The sequence below is a fragment of the Anopheles stephensi genome, chromosome 2 (genome assembly GCF_013141755.1).
Source record: "Anopheles stephensi strain Indian chromosome 2, UCI_ANSTEP_V1.0, whole genome shotgun sequence".
Classification (NCBI taxonomy): Eukaryota; Metazoa; Arthropoda; class Insecta; order Diptera; family Culicidae; genus Anopheles; species Anopheles stephensi.
Window position 1 is genome coordinate 69260931 of NC_050202.1, and position 23081 is coordinate 69284011.

Sequence of the window (23081 nt, forward strand, 5' to 3'; positions counted from 1 at the left end):
CATCAAACTGTAGTGTGGATAAAGGAAAAAAAGGTGTGTGTGTGTCAGAGCGGCAATGGTTTGATTTTTCCATTTTCCCGCTTTTCGTCCTTTCTCTTTTCCTTTCTCTGCAGAAAACAAAAAAAGGGGTGCTTGCGGTTGCTGCCACTTTCTTACTCCAATTTCCATGTTGTCCACCGATCGTCCGTTTTTCCATCGATCATCGTCTTGGACGAACAGTTCAGAATAGACTGTAACTCACAATTGGAGTTGCAATCGGTGCAATTGAATTACGATATTGAAAGTAAAAAGAAACAACAAGCACACACACACAAACTTGTGGATACAGTAAACCAAACCGATGGTGGTGATATTCCTTTTCCTCCGGATGTGCTCTATCGTACACCGTTACCCTGTTATTTCACGGTCCTTTGAACGATCGCACATTCACGATCATCATCATCAGTGCCACGGCACGATCACTATCTGTTTTTATCTATGCCCGTAGCTGTGCCCGTTGTTTAAGCTCCGCTGGGTGTCGGCTTATTTTTGGGGGGGTAAGGTTTTGGGCAATTGAAACCGCGTGGAAAGATCCGATCTTTTAAACGCTGAACAATCAACCATTGTCGATCGTGTGTTCTGCGTTTAGTTTGTGGTGGCAATGATTAGGAATCATCGCATCGTTGCGCCCGTTTTCCCGGCCATCCTGATGTTTTTCGCCAAGGTCATGTTTTTTCCGGGGGAAAAATGAGGAAAACTAAAAAAAAATAGGGTTTTTGTGGCAGATATTTGATCGTCTTGGGGAAATGGCTCAACATGTGCCATGCAGTTTTGAATGTAAACCGTTCATAATAGACAAGAATATTTCTCTGTATGGGTCTTCCTTGACAGATTTTCTATTTCTGACTAGCTTATTCAACAATTATCTGGTTTGTATTTAAATTTAAGTACAGCTGAAACAATTCATAATTATTTAATTTGATAATACAAATAATTGTTTTGGGCGGATAAACGAGATTGAACGAAGCAGCAAACGGGCTCAACTTTCTTTGTACAGGAAAAGCAGAAAATGGGTAAAAGAGCATCATCATGTGCCGTTTTCATTGGTTTGGACCACGGTTTCGCGTCTCCACGTCCTGGTCTTGCCGCCCAGAGGGTCTGCGCGTACGTCGGCGATTCGACGTAGCGTCAGGCAGGCAGCTATTTTTGGCAGCGTAAAAAAACCATTCCAAAAACGGCTTTAAAACCTTCACTCGATTTACCATCGGCGTCGCCGCGTTGTGTCGTCGTACCAAAAATGGATTACGCGTCTTCCACCAGGCATTTGCTTCTTCCTGTGTTCGGTTCCCTTCTTCGGTCCGGTCTGACATTCTCTCCGTTCCCTTCGAAACGCCACAACGTGCACGAAGGAGGAAGTTGATGCCGAAATTAGTCACTTGTTCCTGAAGGGTAACAGGCGAGGAACAGCAGCACAAGAAGGGTGTGGACTTGATGGGGTAACGTTTGCTGGCTACCCGTGAATGTGTAGGGAGCAATGCTGTCACTGTTGTAGGCCAAAGCACACTTCCAAGATGTAACTGTACTGCCGTTTCTCGATGGGTTCAATGTTTATGCTAGTTGGTGAGCCGATCGGGCGAAGCCGGTACAAACCTGCCCATGAAGAGCTAACCCTTTGCTTCATGGCCGTATCCGCTACCAGTGTTCGAGTACGATTCGATCCGCCACGATCAGACCCGCCGAGATCGTCTCACGTGTTACGTACGGGTGAGCCGCGCGATCGGCAGGAGCCGTTTTGGTCGAGCTGATGGGAACCAGATTGCATGAACTCTCGGGTGGTGGGTGCCTGGAAATTTATTGCACCCGATGGAATGCATCGGGTTAAGGGTTCGTAACGCCGCACACTTAATTTTGAGAACGCACGCCCCCATCAGCGAGAAAGTATGTTGCGCTTGCCTTCTCGACCGTGTAGGATGCAGACACATTTCGATCGATTTGTGTTGAGTGCAAATTCATCGTGCTGCATGCTGAGGGTTTATCGCTGATTTATTTTCTTCAGTCCCGATGATGGTTTAATGAGTTGCAGTTTTAAAGTGCAGTTTTGGATAGTTGCTGTTCGAGTGTTGCTGGACGTAGGAAAAATATGAATGTAAACTACATATTTTGCTGGTGAACCGTTGGGCGAGACATGGCAGTAATATTTTAACTTGAAAATGTAGGTTGAGCAGTTAATTAGACAACATTTTAAAGCTTAATTTTACTGTTTTGTGGTTTGTTGTTGATATAACACTGTTTTTTCAAATAATTCTATCGAATTCTGTCTGGATCGTCACCTCATACGCTGGACTGATCATTCAGCTAGATCAAGGAAGCCAGTATTGGCGGAAATCGTTGGTCGCAATACTAAACTTTGAGGCAGTATGATATCCAAATGGTTCTTTTAAATGCCAGATCTTCAGGAATATTTCAGGAACGTCCCTGGCAAGGTAGAAATTGTTGACCCAAGATCTCTTGAGGATGTAGAGCTAAAGAAAAATAATGTTGAACATTGCTAACTACTACGTAGGATTTTGGTTTTTCTTTTGGTTTACTGTCCACTGTAGCATTTTTTCACAACTTTTATGGTTGTGATAAACTCATTAATTCATGTGGTAACTCATTTCTCTTCACTAAATAAAACAGAAAAATGTGTATCACCTTTTTATCAGCACTGTCCTTTAATCAAAAGTTTCTATTTCTAGATCAGACTCGTAGCTATCCGAAGTTGAAGCAATATTGTGTTCAAATTACTGTAAAACTTTATAGGGTTCAAATGATAGATCGATCGATCCTATCGATTCGGCGTCATCCATAAACGAACAAGATCGGTTCGAAGTTCGAAGTTCGAGGTCGGTTTGGGGATCTCCCAGTTTAACTAGTTCAGGTCGATTAGCAAAGGTGAGTTTGACCTGTTGCTTCGATCTGATCTCGCTGCACCCCTGGGTTAAACTCATTTCCGATAGCTAGATTCTCTCAAGGCCTCGAGTTTATTTCTACTAAAAACTTTATCTGTCATCATTGCATTGAAATGCTTAACTTACTTCCAGGGACATCCATTTGTGAGCATCGGAAGCAAACCCGTACACTTACTGTATTTCTATTATGAATGCATTATCTTTTACTAATGTCACTTACCTGAAAGAAGGAAAGAAAAACGACCCCGAATAATTAAGATATGATCTTGCTTAAAAAGATGGCTTTTCGTGTTGCTCCGTTACAAGCGATCAACTTTATCTCGATCGTAATGGCGCTCGCTTGCACCGTCACACCATATTTCAACTAATTTTTAGTGTGTATTTTGATTGCTTCCGACCACACCTAAAAGTTCTCCCTCCTTTCTCTAGCGTTAATATATGAAAGGAGAAGGTTTGATTTTTGGAACGTTAGCGTAAAAGTACAACCAAAGACCCCAAGTTTAGCGAGATTGCAAAGGGAGATTGGTTGGCGCAACCCCAAAGCCGGTAATGCACAAATTGAGTGGTGTGGAATACGAGAAATCGTCATCGGCGGATAAACATACCATAACGGGGGAGGGGAAAAAGATGCCGTGCGGTAGAGATGGGACGGAAAATTGGACTTTCCTTTTACGAGGCTCCCGTTTCCGAAAAGTCATGTTTAGGAGATGTCAGCGAGAAAGATAGTCATATTTTAGTGGCGAGTCACTCAGACGCACAGTTATTTTTCATTCCAACCGAAAAATGTTGTCAAACGAAAAGCTATTCCGATCGATGTTTTTTTGTTAGTTCGCTCGAGATGAAAAACGGAATGTCGCTTGCGTTTCAGATTGGTGGCTAATGAATGGAATGGTGAAAACGGTGCTGTAGCCTTCCGCTTCGGTTTTTCTTCCTGTCTGTCTTTCCTTCGCCAAAAACCAGCGGAGGGAAACCTGCTCCAGTTTAAACCGTCACCCAACTGCTGCCTCTGCTGCAGCAGATTGTCGCGTGATCTCTCTTCCTCATTCTTTCCGATCGGCCGTCCTTCCCTCGATAAGACGCGACCGTCACCACCGGGCCTTCCTCTGGTAGCGTTCGTCGCGCGAGAGATTAATGCAATCTCGTGAACGTGATCGAACGTCATGAAGCGTAGCGAAAATACTTGCACACGGTGCCCAGCCGACGGGAGGGTGAAAAGAAGCCACCGATGGCCGAAAAGTGATCGTTGTTTCCGCACCGTGAACGATTGTGTTGTGGCGGGAAAGCTGCCGGGAGCGCTCGCCGGCAAACGGAGACGGACGAAACCGGAGCAATAGGAAGCGGGAACCTGTCAGCCAGTCGTGCGGCTTATTAGTCGGCAGCAGCAATGGATGCATTTATTATGTGCACTCATAAATATCCATTTTTCGATCACAGTCAGTCCGCTGGAGAGAAGGGTCGGGGGCCTTTCGTTCGTTGTGTTGAAAGAAGCAACAAAAAAAACCCGCACGGTGAAAATATGCATGCCATCTCGACTCGACCGGACCAGCCTTCCATTTTCCGACGGTTCACTTCCGAAAGGAAATGGCGAACCGGCGTATTGGGCGTAAGGTGGATGCTCCTTTTTTTTCGTCCGATTCATCGAAGGAATGTAGTTTGATGTTGTGTAGCAGATTAGATGAAAGGCAGAAGAGAAAAGTGTAGTGGTGGGCAGTTAATGTTATGGTTCAGATCGACTGCACAGCCGGTTTTGTGTATTGACACCGGTAAAAGGCAATGTTTCTCATTTGCTAATTAATAATTATTTCGCCGAAAACTCCACCCCCCGTCGGGGTGGATAGCAGTGGTGGCTGCCGATGGATCATGTTACCTTTCTTTCGTGTGCAAATTGTAGCTTTTTTGCAACAAAATTGCAACCCTTATACCCGATCATTGCGAGCTCTCGGGTATGTACACGCCTGGCGTTTAATGAAATATATTAATTAAAGGTTTGCCCCTCCGGACGATGCAATTGATGGGACGAGCTAATTTGATTTTTTGTTTAGCTCCCTGTCTTAAACAGCTTTCAAATATCGGAGGACGTTGTGTGAAAATGGGACGATGATTAAAATTTACAAACACAAATAATGGCAACCAGCTGTCAGTGTGTGTTGCGGCGTGGGGTTGGGAAAAGATTCAGCGATTCGAGCATTAAAAATTGATCATAAAAAAATCGATCGCGTCCGGTCGTCGACATTTTCGACCCAAATAATTGGGGTCCCTCCTCATCCACCTCCTCCTCCTGCTAGCCCACCAAACACCAGTGGCAGAGAGTGCACCACAAACCACAAGCAGGAAGTAAAGAAAATAACAAGATTTATTGTAGAAGCAATAGAAAGCTTGAGCTTGACGAACGAGAAAAAACTCCCACCGGTGGCCAAAAATGGAACTCCTTCGTTCGGTTGCATTTCTATCGTTGTTATGCTGTTAATTTCCTACATCACCGCAGCGGCGTACGTCACGAAATCGGGTCAGATGAATTGCTCAATGCGCGTAAAATTAATTTTTCCTTTATGCTTGATTAGAAAGATTTAGAGATTTGTATTGTAGAGGGTTGGGTGAGGAGTTAGGGAAGGGGGGAGGCGAGAAGGGGAGGACGAAACGAAGAGAAATGTAAGGAATCTCTCCGTCCCCCGTCGGTGGTCGGTAGCCAGTGCAGCAACGTACGCAGTGGCCCCGAAAAATGTACCGAATTTTGGCAATTTCGTCCGATTGCATGTATTTTCGCAGCGGTACCACACGCGGTGCGGCGTAGTAGTTCGCTAGGTGCGGTGGGTTCATTAAAGTGATTAATCAAACATTGCAAATAATTAAACCACCCTCGTGTGTGGGTATAATTTCACACTTTTACCTTCAATTTTTTTGTTGTACCACCCCAACGCGCGAGGTCTGTCTGAGCAATGCGTGTGGTGGTGTAGTCCTCGCGACTTGTTGATTGCATGCCACTGCATCCCGCGTGTCGTGAAGGTTGCTGAAGGCCATCATGATAAGCAGTGTGGATGTTCTCTAAGGGATGGGCCCTGCTGAGCCAATGTTTTTTTTTTATGCCAACGTGACCATCCACATCGTTATGCTTATTAGAGCCGAGCTTAATCCCGCATAGATATATTTTTTTACCAGTAACTTCATTCTCAGCTCAGACTGTGTGTGACTACTGCAAGTTCATCATCGCTTGCGACAGCTCCATTAGTTTGATAAATATTTGATAAATAGTAAAGAGAAAAAGGCTATAGCAATGTTCCCGTCACAACACACGGCGCGATTATTGTAACATCACTTGTTACGACCATAACTGTCGTGTCCATGTGCTGCTGCAAAAGCAACACGGCTTACGTCATGCTGATGGCGTCTTCTGGAAAGGACTATCACGTACACGTCGACTCAAATTACTATACCGACCGAAAAAGGTAAGCCCTTTCCTGGCAAAGTACGCCCAGCGATGATGGCAGCGAAAGGCAAGGGTGTGTGTGGATATGATAAGGGGGGGATTGATGATCGGTGCTGGGCGGGAATGGGAAGTGGTAAAAGCTTTGCGAATATTATTAACTCACGAACGAGTGAAGCGAAAACGCGAGTAAAAGTTTACATGCAAACATGGGTTGGGCTTAAGAAGCTTGCCAGAGTTTTTTTGCACAGCTCAGTATGATTTGTAGTTTTGCGTTTTATACTTTGATTCAATTAATTTTAGTTCAAACCTTTTTTTTTTTAAATGCTTCCACCAACGTTGCGACTTCTTGCTCGACTTCAACTGCTTCGTAATAGATCCTGACGCGCCGGGACACATCTGCTAAAAAGATTTTATGCTGCCATTTTTCGCTCGTGCTGCTGTCACATTGCCCTCGGAGTTTAGAAGGCGTTTTTAAAGCGGGCGTATTACGTGGGCGATCCCCCCAACGGGTGCGCTCGAGAAATGCTAGAACCGATTTACCCCCACACGGTCCACGCAACGACCAGCATTGCGAAGGTGGTAGCTATCGGATGTGGGAACTGGGCTACTCAGCAACATGTGTAGGCTATTTGGGCGGGAGGCAGACGTCTGGCTGGAGCCAGGTTCTATACCGGCGAATCCGTAGCTTTCTGGCCGGAGGACCTTCAGACGCGCGCGCCTCGGAAGTGGGCGGACATCGGGGGTTTGCTCGAGCAGTGCAGTTATTGGGTGGGATGCGAACCAGATCTTACGGATGGACCTTGGAACGGTTGTCGCGTTCTCACGAGGAACGAATAAAAGAGAGTTCGCTGCACTGTTCAAGTGCAGGAAAAGTATACACAACCCCCCGACTCTGCAATCGGTACAATGTACGGGGAACGGAGGGCTCGTCGCGTATGTCAGCCCCAACGTTCATAACTGAAAGTCTGCAGATAGCAGAAGGCGGACAAGTGAAGACGAATGAAAGCAACATATTCGTGGCATTGAAGCACGGCTGCAGAAGAGCAACCATGAGCCTTAATTGCATGTTAATCTTGAAGGTAAATGATTGTAATTTTATGGCTTTTTGAGCAGTGCGAAGAGTGCAATGTTTGCATATTGTGTTTACAGCTGGTAGGGAAATTTAATTAATCTTCAGTTTCTTACCACAGAAGGTGCTTTCGCAGCGTGATATATTTGTAAAATTAGGAGTGTTGGAGTTGGAGTGTTTTTAAAAAAAGGGGATGCAGTATTTTACTTTGAATAGAATATAGTATAATTATAATATCATAACAATGTTTTATCGCATTACTTTCAACAAAAACTGTTAATGATGTTTTACGATTCGAAGCCATAGATCCTCGGAGGACACATGGCCCGTCTAACCTGATACAAGCAGGAAGAACTGCGCATAGGCCATAACTGATCGAGATTTGAACTAAGAATGGGTTGTGTTGATGAGTAGTACTTCACCAACAGCACGTTTTGATCAGTCCAACTGTAGAAGACTAGTTAACTAAGAAAAACCCAATGTATGTCCATTTGAAAGCATTTTAGTTTCAAGTAAAGAATTCGGTAAATTAGCATCTCTTGGTTCCACGATTTTTGCTTGTGCGTATTTATTCAGTATTGGCACTATTAATAAAACATATTTCAATGTTGACGCCATTTTGACTTCAGTACCTATTTGAAAATGTTCATGAAAAAATATACCCATAAGAATATGTAAATATCAATCGAAATCAATATGATAAGGACTTTCTGGCTATCTGGCAGATTACTTTGACATCAACATCGTTGTAGCAGCTACAATCGCATTCTTACGATGCTATTTTTAATGTCAAGGTGATAAGACATGCATTCCGTCATCAGCAATGATTGGCACAGAAACGCAGAAACAATTCCACCGAAACAAACGCCAATTGCCGTGTAGCGGATGGTCGTGTAGCTGTTCAGTCACTGCGATGCTTCTTATGCCCTGTGAACGACATCCCAGCCCTGCAGATTACTTTCCCTGTGTGTCGTCCCGATGTGTAGCTTGCTATCTCTCTTTCTCTTGAAACTCAAGATCACCGTCTACGGATCGCAGACGATGGATCGGGCAAGTAGATGATTCATAAAACCGTAGTGTGGCACGCGTTCGTGGCGCGTTCTTTGCTACGTGTTCCCCTACTGCTGCTGGGACATATCCATACATCACCAGCAAGGCCTGACGGGGTTACGCGTACATGTGGCAAAGTGTTGCCTGACTTCACCATGCTACGACCGTAAAAGAAATTTACCGATGACTCATTCCCGATGATTCCATTGGGCCAGGGGCAGGATGAAGGGTCGGCCGATGGCGAGTGCGCACGGCTAACGGAGTCTCTGACACTCTACCTCTCTCTCTCTCTCTCTCTTGTGCTGCCAAAGACACTGGCAACATGGACGACGCACACATAAATGCAGTTGGGGTGAGGATGAAATGGGACTCGCTCGGTACGCGTCTGTCTGGTTTTGGGCTGGAACGACGAGGGTGTTCGATGCGTTGTGTCATCGTCGTCGGCCGGCCGGTTAGTTAGGTTGAATTGGGTTACGAATTACCGCAAGCCGGCCCTATTCCGAACCACGGTACTCTTTCTCCTACACCACCCCTTTTCGTTTAGTTCGATTGCTAACGTATAAAATATATTTGTCATGTCCACTAGTTCACATCTCTTGAATTCTTTTGTTTTAAGGCACCTACAGCAAAGCAATTTTATCAGATGAATCGTTTAATTGTAAAACCAACCTTCCCGTTCTAAAACATCTCTATTGCCTTAGACTTCTAGTTACCCTATCATAATTTCCCAGGACAGCATTTTTGGTCGGCTGTACGCATGCGGTATGTGGTACCGAAGGGGGTTAGAAGCAATTTTACTATGTTCCGTTTTTTTTATTGCATCTTCCAGCCGTTCTTGTAGGGACACGAAATTGAACACGTCTCGTTACGCCGTAAAATGCGTTACTTGATAGGTTCAGGCAATGCAAGACAGGTTTTTGGCCAAAGGACATCGGACGCTAGGAGCATGAAAGCTGGAACTTGTTTGATCGGTATATAGGGTGGGTGCGTAATGCATAAGGCATGTTCGACGGAGCGGCATTAAACGCGACACACACCAACTAAACCACGCCAAACGTAGGCGAAGCACAGTGAGCAAATAAAAAAAAATTGGAAAAGGGATAAAATTGGCCACGATAAAAGAAAGCAGGGCGCTTTTGACAAAAATGTTTGTTTGTAGATTGGCCTAACAGACACTTGTGCCGACGGAGGCAAACCCGGAAAGGAAAATACCCTCGGTGGAAAATAGGGGAAAATGTTTGTGACACATATTACTGTTTCATTACACTGCTTTTATTGCGTTAAACCTGTGTTGAGCGGACCGCAAAATGTGCAGACGTGGTATGGCGTATGGGGAAGTGGTAAAGTCGTTGTTTACTTACTTGTTGCACCGGGATTATCTTTATCGGTGGGAATATGAGATACTTTTGCACGAGATTAGCTAAATGCGAAAATTGCATTCTGCCACAAGCTTTCAATCGATAATCTTATCGCAAAATTGCGATTAAATTCGCGAGTTAGTCACCCCCTACATATATGTCACTCTTTTCCTTTGTTGCCTACTTTCTTCTTTGGGGGAAAAATCGTTTTCCATCTGCTCTGTTCACCAGGTGATTATTATTTTACTGCATTCGTTGTGCACACCTCCGTGTACACTTACTAATCTGTGTATTTTTGTCCGACCGAGTAGGGCCGACAACGGGCGTAACAAATGGCAAACAGAGCTCCAAGTGAGCACCGCCTAGTGTTGGGTAGGTTTTACTATGCAAGAGTGAAGAAAATTTACCGGCTTACGGTTGGGGGTCTTCCTGACGTTATGATCACTGTGATGACGGAATGATGCTGTGGATCGAGCAAGCAAAAGACGAAGAAAGCCATTCCCATCCCTATTCCAGCTGTCAGACGGCGCAAAGAGCGTGTCAATTGGCAGCATTAAAAACTACGAAACCTCGAAATGCCGTTCCCGAGAGACTTCGAAGTACGCCTCTCCGAGCAACGATCGTTGGCAGAAGATCCGCGCTACAAATCCCACCAATTCCACCAACAAAAGTTGGGTAGGCAACACTGATGGAGCGAGAAAAGCATTTCCTAAAGCAGAATAAAATCGCAATACGCTCGCGAATGTTCTTTCCCGTTTGTTCCTTGGCGGGTTGCGAATCCGCCACGACCATGAGCTCATTTCTGCCCATCCATAACTCTGCGTCCCTGTCCCTCGCACCGTTCGTTTCGGTCTCCGCAGAAACGCGTGCCTCTTCGTTTTCTACATTCGATCGGCTTAACTCGTTCATGACTGTATTCCATTTTTACTGGCTTACGGTTTTGTGGCTTAGCAGTTTTCGATTTGATTTTGTTGTTATTAAGTTTCGCTTTACCACTGTCGAGAATCTCTTTAGCCGGGTTTCGTGTGCAGGTACCAGGTAAAGAGAGGGAGAGAGAGACAGAGAGAGAGAGAGAGTGACTGGCCACCCTTAATCACCTTGGAGCCCTGCTAGCTCACCATCCAAAGGGGTTAACATTCATTGAATTGTGTGATCGTGCGCCACACTAATACGACGATTGCGTTTATAAGCCTTTCGGGGTGGGTTTTGTAGAGATTCACCCAACTGTGGTTAAAATATGCGCCAACGCCTGCGGAGGCTTTGCCAACAAAATTGGGGCATTCTTTTGGCATTTTCTTCCCTAGTTTTCCTCACATGTTGGGGTCGTTATCGCAAATCAAAATCTTACATTCAATTAAGAACACCTACCTTCGTGCACTATTATAGAAAATGAACTCATATTATACTATGTTCAAATACAATACTTTTAATCGAATCCCTTTCTCTTTCTCTCTCCCGACGTGATCCCGCCCACTGCGCGTCCTGATGCTATTTTAAATCAATTAGTTATGCTCCCAGTTGATGTATCCTGTTATTATTTGATTGCATGCACCTTTCTTTCCACTGTACGCTGCAATATTGCGAATGTATTGCACAAGTGCACACGCGTGTGTGCATGATGCTCTCCATGCTTTCGCTGTGTGCGTTTGCGAGATGCACATGACTCTCGCATGTCCCTTGCTGCTGCAGCTCGGATGCAACCCTTGTGCCTCATTTGATGCCGATAATGATGATGCATTTGTTGTGCTTCGTCGTTCAGGTTGACTCGGGTTTTTTTGCTGCTGCTGCTGCTGCTGCATCTGTGGTCGTGCTACGGGCAAGAATCCTCTCGCTTTCATTCCCTACTTTCGTAGAGACAAAGGAACTGTCCTTCGACTCTCGGAAATGCAGACTCAAGAACAGAGCTATGTATATAGTGATACTGCAGCAGCAAGATCGAGAGAGAGAGAGAGAGAGAGAGAGAGAGAGAGAGACCATAAGTATATGAAGATGTTAAAGCTATGACACGTACAAAAAAAGGGTTCCTGCATAACCACTAGGCAAAAGGAATGAGCTATTTTCCCAAGGCAGAATCAATTCGATTCGGCACAATTCAATTTGACTGTGTCGCTATCTACCTCCACCACCAACAGGGCGGAATTGCATTTGTTTCTTACGATCCTTGTAGCATCAAGGTTATATCAACGAGCGATGCATCTTCTTGTACCGGCTTTTTATTGTGCCCGCCGGTGCCGGCAGCTACGATTCCGAAAAAAAACCGGCTTTCACACACCACCACCCACCCACCCACCCGTTGGAAAATCATACCACCCGGTAGGAGGCTGCAATCGGCCAACAGCGAGGGATGGCGTGGGAAGGGCAGTTTTGTCGCCCGGAGATGGAAGATCCGCAGGGAATTCGCTCTATCGCATTTTCCACATCTGTGTGTGCGGATTTTGTGCAGAAACCACCACCATCGCTTTTCCATTCACTCGGTCCTCCTCGGTGTCTCTCGCTCTAACACCGGCCACACAGTCTCCGGGGGTTGCTCCCCATTTCGGACGGTCTAGCACCGTCTCGCTTTCGCACGCATATCCCGAAAACAACTACATGGCGTGCACAGCACCACCACCCCACTGTTGTTTTCCGCCACGGTGTTTCGCTGGTCGACGCCGCCACGGGTTCCACACCGAAACGGAACGCTACGGCAGCTCAGTTAGTCATCGAGTGCTGTGCTGTGCTGTTCGCCTAGCTTTTGACCGCGCGTTCAAACAAACCCCGGGCGCCCGGTGGGTGTGTGCGTGTTTGATATTCTCTGTGTGTGCAATTTCAAAGCTCATCGGGAGCGTTTCCTGCTAAGAAATATTTATTTGTTTATATAGTAACGATTTGCTAAGTAACCAAAAAAAAAGAGAAAAAATCCTACTCGAAAAATTTGGTGCGGCGTGATCTTGTTTTAACAACCCAACGAAAAAACCACAAGTGAAGAAAGTAAAACAGTCTGCTGTGGGGAGTGCGGTGCACAGTACGGATTACTACACTGGCTTTGGAGAACCTCGACGACATCCTTCCCGCTAGTGCAAGTTTTGTGGCCAAGTTCTCTGCGCATAGTTTTATGTAGGTGTTCGTTTATGTATAGGGATAGAAACGGGGGAAAAATACTGTTAAGGAAAAATATGTATTCCATTCGAATACGAGCGAATAATTATATTCGTAAACTCGATCACGCGATATCATTTTGTCGACCGACCCCTTCTCTTATTACTGGTGGTGCCTGTTTTTTTTTGCTCTCTTTATTGTTTGTGGGCGCGTGCGTGTGTGTGTTAATGTGTGCTTGTGTTTCTGGTATAGAATATTAAATTTCGTTTTTCCCTTCTGTGTGTCTGTGTGTGTGTGTCTGTGTCTCCAGTTCCGTTTGTTGTTCTAATTCCAATCGTGTCGGTAGGGCAATTTGCAGGATGTCGTTGAAGTACAGCACCCCCTCGGGCATCATCCGTCAGTGAGCAATAAGGGGTGAAACTATAATGTGACAGTGGATCAGATATTGGTGCTTTTCCTTTGTGAAGTGTGCAGTGGTCGATGACAGAGCCCGTCTGTGTGGTTTGAGAACCTGTTCTGGTGTTCTGCATGAAGCGAGATCGTTTGGACCTTTTTTTTGTTTGAAAACATTTTCGGTGTGCTATATCTTTGTGGCTTCTATGTGTGATGTGGTGGTGTAAAATGAGTAGAAATGATGCAACAAATTATTTTCTAATTAATGTACTGACTGAACTGTGAGTTTTATTAGCAGCATGCTTTGGAAGAGAAAGTTTGCCATTCATTGCTAAAATTGATTAGAATGGATTTGACTTATAATAGAAACTAGAACTAATGCTAGAAACTAGTAGTAATAATTCTCAATTATTTTGCACGAAAACGAAGTACATTGAGAGAGAGAGAGAGAGCGAGGGAAAGAATTATTAAACTCAAAAACAAAACGGCGACAAAAAGAAGATTCAACTGGAAATGGAAAATTCAGCCCCCAGAGCGATGCGTGCGTGAAATGGAATCGTAAAAGCAGCGAATAGCAAAAAGAAAATATAATTACGAAAAACCTCTCACCGCACACAAATCTCACACCTCCTCCAAGCCCCACGCGTTCGGGGTGGATGTGGAGAAAAATGATGAGATGAAAAACGCAACAAGCGAAGAGAAACGATTAAGGAAAGAGAAGCAACTATGTATGGAAGCTTGGTACAGACAAAAAAAGAAGGAAAAACACACACACACACACACACTAACAGATCCCAAATGGGCCCGAAATACGCGCATTTGATCGGATCGATCTTTAATTGTTTCTATCGCTGCCATTGTGTGCCTGATGTGGTGTGTGCATGATCCTTTTTTTGTTGTTGTCTAGTTGCTTTTGTTTCTTGCTCTGTTTTGCATTTTCCTTTTGTTTTTTTTTTGTCTATGGTGTGTGATGATTATTTGCATTGCACACCTGCATTATTGCAATCCCCCCCATCATGACAGACGGGAAAGGTGGCCCGTTGGTGGGTGTAACGATTTTATGATGAGTGGTGTATGGTCACCCGCGTTTTTTTTTTTTTGGTTGTATTTGCATCGGCAATTTCTCTTTTTGATTGGTAACGTGCAATGTCGGCACGTAGTTTCGTGTGCCAATATTCAAACACACAAATCGGGTCTCGTTTGCCAACGCGCGGATACATATTTCAAAGAAAGCCGATTGTGCGTGATGGGCAGCTATTACTATTTTGTTCCCCATCCCTTGGTGTCCAGCCCTTGACCACAGAGAGTTACACTGGTTTTGCATACCCGGTTTTGTTGCTGGTGCTTTTGCTCGAATTTTCATTCCTTTGTTTTTTTTTTTTTTGGCGTATACACGTCTCCGGCGGCCTCGTTTTCCGAGCGCGCGTCAATGACCTCTTCCGTGGCGGAGGCGGAGTCCGCACGTACGAACATCATCATCCGTTTTCCGCATGGCCACGCTTTTCTTCGGGCCCGCTTTTGCGTTTTCCCAACCCTAGCTAATAATAATGGTTGGTAGTAGTGTGCTCTCCGATGTTTCTGTAGCCAAGCTATAGGCAGGCGCCAACCGCGCTGGTGCAACAATGTCTGGGCGTGTGTATGTGTGCTTGCTCTTTTTCTTCTAACTTCCTGCAACGCGTGCGACGGATGTCCTGTGAGCGTGGAGACTGGTGTTGGTTGGGGGGGGGTAGTAGTAGACGGTCTAGGAGTATTGGAAAAAGAAATTCTCCAACAGGTAGACTTCGGCCGGGTGGTCCCGAATGCAACCGATGGTGTTTGGAGATGGGTGCAATTTCTATGTGCACAATGAGCACAGAAGCGCAGCGCGCACGAGCGAACAATATAATCGTTGTTGTTATTGTGCCGAGGACGAACACAAGAACGAATCACTGGCTTGTGTTACAAAACGCACCTACATCACGCCACATCTGTTTGTGTTGAAAATTTCTATTGCTTTCTTGCATCAATGCCACAGCCAGCTCATACAGCAGCAGCTGGCTGGTGTTGTTTGGAAATCTTGTAGATTTGTTGTGTAAAGTGCATTTGCTTTGCTGCAACGGTTTTGCTGTGGGTCTGTGTTTGCTGAAAGCAAAACCTAACAAAGCCTTAGATCGCCATCTGCTCGCAACTAACGCAAGCCAAATTCTCACTACAGTTGGTGGCAGGGTGAGAAGGGGTGGCCTAAGTTGTTTCGAGTAGGGGACAACAGTGTTTGACGGACGATCGTCCACAACCACAGAAGGAATACCGGAGAATGAGAATTGCAGATGGCTATGTAGGCGTCAAGCGGGAGTGTCATCAATGAGGAGTGGTAATGAAAATGTGGGGTGCTAAAGACATGCAACACCCCGGGGAGGATGCATTTACCCAGAGCGCTTAGCGGATGCATTCGGGGCTACGGGAAGCAGTAGAGAAAAGCGATGTGGCATTGGAGTTGAAGTGTGATGTGAGAGCAGTTCTCTCTCGTCCGCTGTGCGACGACGCTTATGGTGCCCATGGAAAAAAAGGGGTGTCCAAAGAACGAATCCATTTTTCATTGTCTGCATTGCAATTGCTTGCAGGAGAGTGATCAAGAGTAGATCGTGTGAAGAGGCTAGGTTATTAGAGGAACAACGGTTTAAGGAGAGGGATTCAACAGGGCTAAGAAATGCTGCGGACTATCAAAATGGAATGAATAGTTTATAATGGGAGTATCTTTTTTCCTGGTGGCCTGTCAGAAGTCATGATAGTGGTAACGTAAGTAACGCTTCTGACTGGCCGGTAACGGGTAACGTAACCATGGGTACAACCATAACTTCTTCAAGACTGATTTTCTTTACCAAAACTAGCTTTGTCAACTTCCCACCCATTGGCAGAATTAGAATTTATTAGAATTACTTACAGCACTGTTGATGGCAGATGCTACAAAACAAAAAAAGTTCTTCCATGTAAAATACTACCACTGGTACACATTCGTACGCAATCGCCGTTTGCATGAACCTCAGTTGCCGTAGGTCAGGGTATCAGATGGGCGAGTACGAGTTATAGACGACCTCTTTTTTATCACCATCTTCCCTCTTATCACACCCCAACGCACAGCTGTGTCTGCCATTGCGCGATTATGCGCACATGCGTCCTTAAAGGGTGTGTGTGTGTTGCGTGTCTTTATGAGAGATTTTGGACTTGGGGGGGAGCATGGGGATAGGACATGGGGATTAGAGCAGGCGTGTACATACTCTATCCCTGGCTTCCGATGTTCGATGCCATCATCGGTCGCCGTGTTTCTATCTCTCTTTCTCTCTCCCTTTCTCTCTATGAATGTTAGCTCCGCATGCATAACGCGAGCGGAATGCAGATGAGATCATCGTGCATATTCAGCGCCACGTTTCGGAAGAGCCAAAAATTCGAAATGTGTGTACGAAATTGTGAATGGAAAAGAGCAAAACCGGGCCGTTGCGTTTTCCTTTTGCTAGATGCGAAAGCAATCAGTCAGACGTTATGGCGTGTTGTTTTTCTTAGTTTATTTCAATGTGTGACTCTTTTAAGTACACTTTGCTGTGCGCGCTTGCGGGGTTTTTGTCGGCCCGTTTGGTCACGTTGACTTTGCAAATGCGAAAATCAGCAGGAGAAATGCGAAGAAGAACCCCATTTTTGTCTCGCTTTTATGACACAACTTTATTGCGAAGCGCGACGATCATCGCGGAATGAAGGCGAATGCTCATTCGCGAAGAAATATTATTCATGGAAGCTAACGCAATTTTTAAATGTTGAACCTCGTTTCGGTGTGGTGAATCATTTGAATGCAAACAATATTTAAAAAGGGGAAAGCATTCGAAATTTTGCTTGGAAATAGACATTTAGTAATTTACAACTTCCTATCGGGATCGTAGCTAAGCAAAGGATTGTCTACTTTCCTACAATAATTGCTTTCCTCCCGTATAGTTAAATAGCAAAAAATTAGTAGTTCTATACTTGCATTAACGCTGGTTCAAGCGTTACCTTTTGTTCGTTGCCCAGTAATGGTGTAAAATGGAAGTTTAAAACAATGCCACCATCGTCATCATCATCACGCCCATGCTACTGTTATGTGTGATGCCAAATTTGGTGCCATTTTAGCGCAACGCAATAGCAAGACCGGCAGTGGAGGGACAGTGTAATAACAGTAATGGCCGCAATAGTAATAAACCATTGCCGTTGATGTGGCTGTGTGGGGCTGGCTGTGTGTCGATCGTCCAACAAACAGCGAGCGCGACCGAGTGCAGCAATGAGATCATTTCTACCATTTCTGTTTAGACCATGGTTAGATTCTGCTACACCGGGAGCGAGACACGCCTTGGCTGTGTTGTGGGAGGTGGTGGACGGATTTTTTTGTTTTAGTTGTCTTGCGGATATGATTCCGCAAAAATGCACGAATAACGGAGCGCGAGTCTCGGGGAGAAGCGAAGATATAGTTATTCTTTTTTTATTATTCTAACCCAAAGAGGGCGCTGGGAAATTGCAAAACCGGACGTGTTCCGGAGAAAAACGGAACGGCAGCTCCAAATAAGCGTCAAGAAAAGCACAAGCTCTGTGGTGTGTATAAAGTGGTAATGGGAAATGACTGCACAGTAGTGGCGCGCAAGGTACGAGATGATAGACACACCACACCTGGAATGTAATGAAGAAATGAAAGCAAACAACTGAGCTAAAGAACAGGTAATAGGGTTAGAAAAGAAATAGATGTCATTATGCGTTGAGTAAAAGAATAAAATTATTGCTACTTAAGCATAGTAGAGCAGAGCTCTGGCCAATTTAACGAAGCAAAAGAGAATGAAAAGGTAAACAATCGTACATCTTCCCGGGAGGGTAACAAACATGGCGAGCTTGAGACAGTTTTCTGTGAGTCGCAAAGATAATGGGAGAAAATGGATCTACATTTAAAATGGAAGGAAAAACGTGTCCGAGATAAAGCGCGTGATGGAAGAAAATGGAGAGAATCAAATTATCACCCTCTTTCTCGCTCTCTCTTTCTCGCGCTTGATCGACTTTTCCACCCCGTACGATCGTTTGGTTGCCCTGTTGCAGCTCGCCGGTAGTAGCCTCGGTTGATACATCAACCATTTATGCATCAATCCTCCCCCGGCAACAACCGCAAATAGAGAAATCCACGCCACCACTGCCTGACTGCTGCCAATCGTTCCGTTCGTTCATTTGATTTCGTTCCGTTCGTTTTGGCCGGCCGGTCAGGTTCCAATTATGATTCAAAACGGTTTTTATCGAATGCATCGTTTTACGGTACAGTGCTATGTGTATCTGCGCGCGTGTTTGCGTTGCGTGCAATGCTCCGAAACGCATAAGACGGAACACAGTTTGGATGGAAGCTGCTGGCGATCGACGTCTCTCTATCTCTCTTTCTCTCTCTTTATGGTGTTGGGAAGTTTCGGGGACGTAAAGATGGCCTTGGCCAGAAGAAGCAACCCACGTGTATCCCAAACCACGACTGCTGAAGAGGTGCAAGAGGAGGGCCGTTTGGAAAAGATTGATGAAAGTTTTGGTCCCAACCCTCCCCTGTACGAGTGAAGGAAAAATGGCTAGAAAACGTGGAAAAAATGGGGCCTCGCCGAGTCGCGCCACTGATTGAGGCCACGGAAAGTAGCGGTTTTTGTTTGGTAGTGTTGGTTGGTCACTACTTTGTTGCCCACGGGTGGAAAAGATAAAAGGAAAGGCTTCGGGAAATTTTTCGGTGAAACTTTCTCCAGTGAGCTGTGGACGATGAAATGTTTGTGCGTTTTCCGTGCCCACCCGAGATCGAGGCTTTTTTTTTCTTCCTCTACCGCCAGTGCTGTCGTTCATTTCCACTGGGTGAAATGGGTGGCCGATTCAAAACTGATTTCCCTTCACCGAAATTGCGAGGTTTCGCTGTTTTTTCTACATTCCTTGTGGTTTTTGACCAGATTTTCTATTTGTCAATTTTATTCCCCATTCTCGGCCGGTCTAGAAAGGTGCCTTGAACTCTACGGATCTCGCTCATTAGTGTTCAAACTCTTTTTCCAATTTCATCTCTTGACGCTACGGTGGCGGTTGGAATCGGAGTTCCTATACTGCACATTTTCGCCACGTTTCCGGTTCACGATAGAGAGGGACTGTACTGGTTGAATTTTCTTTTCATTTCTCGTACGGGGTCGTCGCGGTCAAGGGCTCTCAACCGCAAGGAGGTTCGTGAAGATCACTGTCATTACGAAAATCGGCCACAGTTTGTGCGCGCGCGTGTGTGTGTTGGTAGCTGGTGAGATGCACCACCCGTAGTGAATCGGCGTCAGTGCACAAGTATTCGGGGTTAATTCCTCCAAAAATAGCATTGCGTTGGCATTCAGTTGGTACTTTCCTTGCCTCAGCAGCACTTTCCAAAGCAGTTTAGCTTCTATACCTAGTGTGTACGATGGTGTGTTTGTATGTGTGTGTGCGCGCTAGGAAAAGCAACCAACTAGGGGAGCATTTTCCGGGAAAAGAACAGTTTAGTCCCTTGACGCTGTACGCTTGATAGGGAAGAGTTAAATCGGTTGCTGTGTCACACCAACTTAAACTTTAAGCGAAATATTGATGAAAGCCATATTTGAAACAGAAACTGCTTCCTATAATAAGCATAAGCGCGTAAACAAGCCACGTGTCTGCGTCATGCACACTCAAGACCCCTGCAGACTTTCGGTCGGTCAGTGGTAAAGGTAAACTTCCGTGAAAAACGCCCATCAGCATGGGGCCATAAATGTTTTGCAATCTGTGATGGGGCTGCATTATGGATCGATGTGTTTAAAAATGAAATTGAATGCTACTTCTCTTTTTGCTTTGCTTACGAATCTGATACCATGTTCCCAAGCGGAAGAGAAGCTAAATTTGTACATTAGCAATAATGAATGATTGTTGATTGCTATTTATTGCTACTATTTTCCAATCGTTTGACGCAAACCAACCAAAACCACTTCTATCATGTCGTCGGTATTTTGGCTATACGTTCTACGGTGGGTAGCTTTTATGCAGATATTGTTGCAATCAATGCTGATTGTTGTGGTGGTAAAAGATATATTTTCTAGAAACTAAGCTCTAGAGCCTTTGATCCGACTCGACCTTCCATGTGAAACGACTGGTTATTTGGTCAAAATTTTAACGCGTGGGAAGTCACAAAACAAGTCCAATAAGCATGAAAATTATTGGTGATGAATAATTCTACTCAACTTCGTCGATCCCATCACCAAAATTCCTACGATCACATCTACTTTAACAATTTTTGAACCGATTCCTGACCAAAATTGCCAAAAGGAAAATACAAAACCTCTTCTCTCATCTCATCATTCATACCATAAGTTAGACGTTGAATAAGTTATGACGTACCAGCGGATAAAAAGAAACGTTCACAATCTGCCATCGGGACCTGTAGTTTTCGGAGAAGCGGATATACACCGTTACGGTTTTTCCGCATCAAACGTAAGCGCTACACTCCCCACCCGGTTGCTTATTGTCCGTGGCTTACTTGTTTTCGTGCCTTGGTTTTGCAAACTCATTGAGATAATTATCGAACTTTTAATAGACAAAGGCGCTAGCTGAAACGTACATTATTTCGGAGAAAGAATGGAAAGTAGTCCGCGAAAAATTGCGAAAAATTGTGGCAGGTGCGCTTCGCTTTGTGGCACGCTTCGGTGGTGCGGTTGCTTGCGTGAGAATGCGATAGCAAATGTTGAACTTATGTTCGCCAAACTAACCTGAAAGCTGGCCACGTGGAAAGCAAACAAGTGTGCGATCACGTTGCTATACCACAATTTCGAATTTTTGCAAATCTGTGTATAGTGTGGAGCCATCTTTCTAACACAACTGATGTATCGTAAAGAAATTGATTCTCAGTGTGTGTGTGTGGGAAACGTTACCAAAATGCGTGTGTAATTTTGTTTTGGGGTCAATTGAGAACTTCCAAATGGTAATGGAGCTCTTAGTGATTGACAGCTCTTAGACAGGTCATTGAGGTGTGATGCCATTAGTGTCGTTACGGAGGTGCTTTATTGCTCACGAATAAAGGAAAGGTACACCCAGTTGCAATCTACTAGGACACTTTTGGCGCTACTCAAAGCACGCCCGAACGGTCCAACGAATGCGTGATGTCATGCAATGCAAATTTGCGAATATTCGTCACTATGACTCTAGGCGAGCCAGTTTACTTCGGTCGCATTCCCTTGGGTGGTGTACTGTGCTTAACGGTGCTGATCGGTTGTTTGCTTAGCCTTGTTAGTATAGTTGTCAGGTTGTGAATATTGACAGACCTCGCCAGCTTCCTGTTGGACGCTGTTTTTCGAATGAACATCCTTTCCTTTTTATTGCTTTAAATTATATGCTGTAGTTCGGAAGGCGCTTATAACTTCGCTTATGCTAATGCTAATATTTACATTCTCCCTCCTACCTTTCACAGATGATCCACAGAAGGTAACGGATTATTTAATAACATTTGCTAAGGAGAAAACGCGAGACAATATCACGGTAATAATAGTGTTCCTGAAGGATCCACATACCATCATCAAGGAAACTCCTTTTATCGAAGAAATAGAGGCTCGGGCAAGACTACGATCCGCCCAAAACATGGAGATCAACGGAGCCGCCAGTAATGGCTATCTGGGAGAGGTATGTATCTCGCAATCGAACGGATATATAAGGAATATTTTTTGAATGACTCGATCTCGATGTTGAAAAATCTTGCTTTCCTTTTTTGCCATTTTAAAGAACAACTCAATGGCCATGGAAGATCATAAAACGTTCGACATACAGAACTTCATGGCGGAAAGTGCTATGCTGGAACCAAAGTCTGCCGCCACGCTATGCGTCGGTCCGATGGATGATATGGGCTTTCTGTCGGATGGTGGCCTCGGACCGGAGACGGACGTTGACGGAGTGCACGACAGCAAACAGCAATCACCTAGTCCACTGTTAGAGGAGCCAGTCAAGCATTCGGAGCTCAATAATGGTGACATCGAACATGAGATCGTAGAAAGTGTAGAACAGCATACGATGGACCACCACAATCCGTTCGCGCAATCGTTAAATGCACCGCTCGATCTACCCAGCAATAATGTGGCCGCCGTACCGGGCACTAACGAGTTTGAGGAGGAAGATCCCACATCACCATCGAGCGTTAGTGCGGCCGATCCGGTTGATCTACTGTCCGACGAGCAGCAACTGGTCGATGCAGTTCCGCACGTGAACGGTAACGGTGAGCATCATTACGATGAGCCGAATGAAACCGAAGACGAGGAGCTGCAGGGTGCAATAATGGATAACGAGGGTGCAGAAATCGTACCCACCTTGAAGGCAGAACTGAATGCAGATGAAATAGTTCCTCTTAAATCGATTGACGAACCGATCGTTAATGATCTGCTGGGCGGTGATTCAATTGTCGATAACAAACTGATCGACCAGCTCGATTCGTTCGGAATTCCGGAGGCGATTCGACGACAGCTGATCGAGCAGCAGGTTAGCGGGGCAGCAATGCTGCACGAACAGGACGAAGATGACGACGATGGTCAGCTCATAGCGGAGGAGAAGCATTCTGAGTTCGATGGTACGGATGATGGCGCTGAGAAGGAGGATTTGCATCATGAAAAAGTTTTCGACAGTGATTATGCTACTGGTAAGTAGTCGAAAGGAGGAGGATCGTGAACACTCTTCTATTCTCTTTGAAAAAACGTCTTCTATGAGATTCCGTACTTCGTACGTTATTTGTACCATTTTCCAAGAAATAAGCAATT

General features: G+C 45.1%; 1 protein-coding gene across 1 annotated transcript in view; it reads left to right on the forward strand.

Moving 5' to 3' along the window:
• The window catches only part of LOC118504532 (serine-rich adhesin for platelets-like), a 38421-nt gene that overhangs the window by 8123 nt on the left and 7217 nt on the right, over nt 1–23081 (forward strand). The window contains exons 7-8 of the mRNA XM_036039077.1: nt 21752–21960; nt 22060–22963. Of these exons, the coding sequence (XP_035894970.1) occupies nt 21752–21960; nt 22060–22963 (1113 nt within the window). The remainder of the gene's footprint in view (nt 1–21751; nt 21961–22059; nt 22964–23081) is intronic.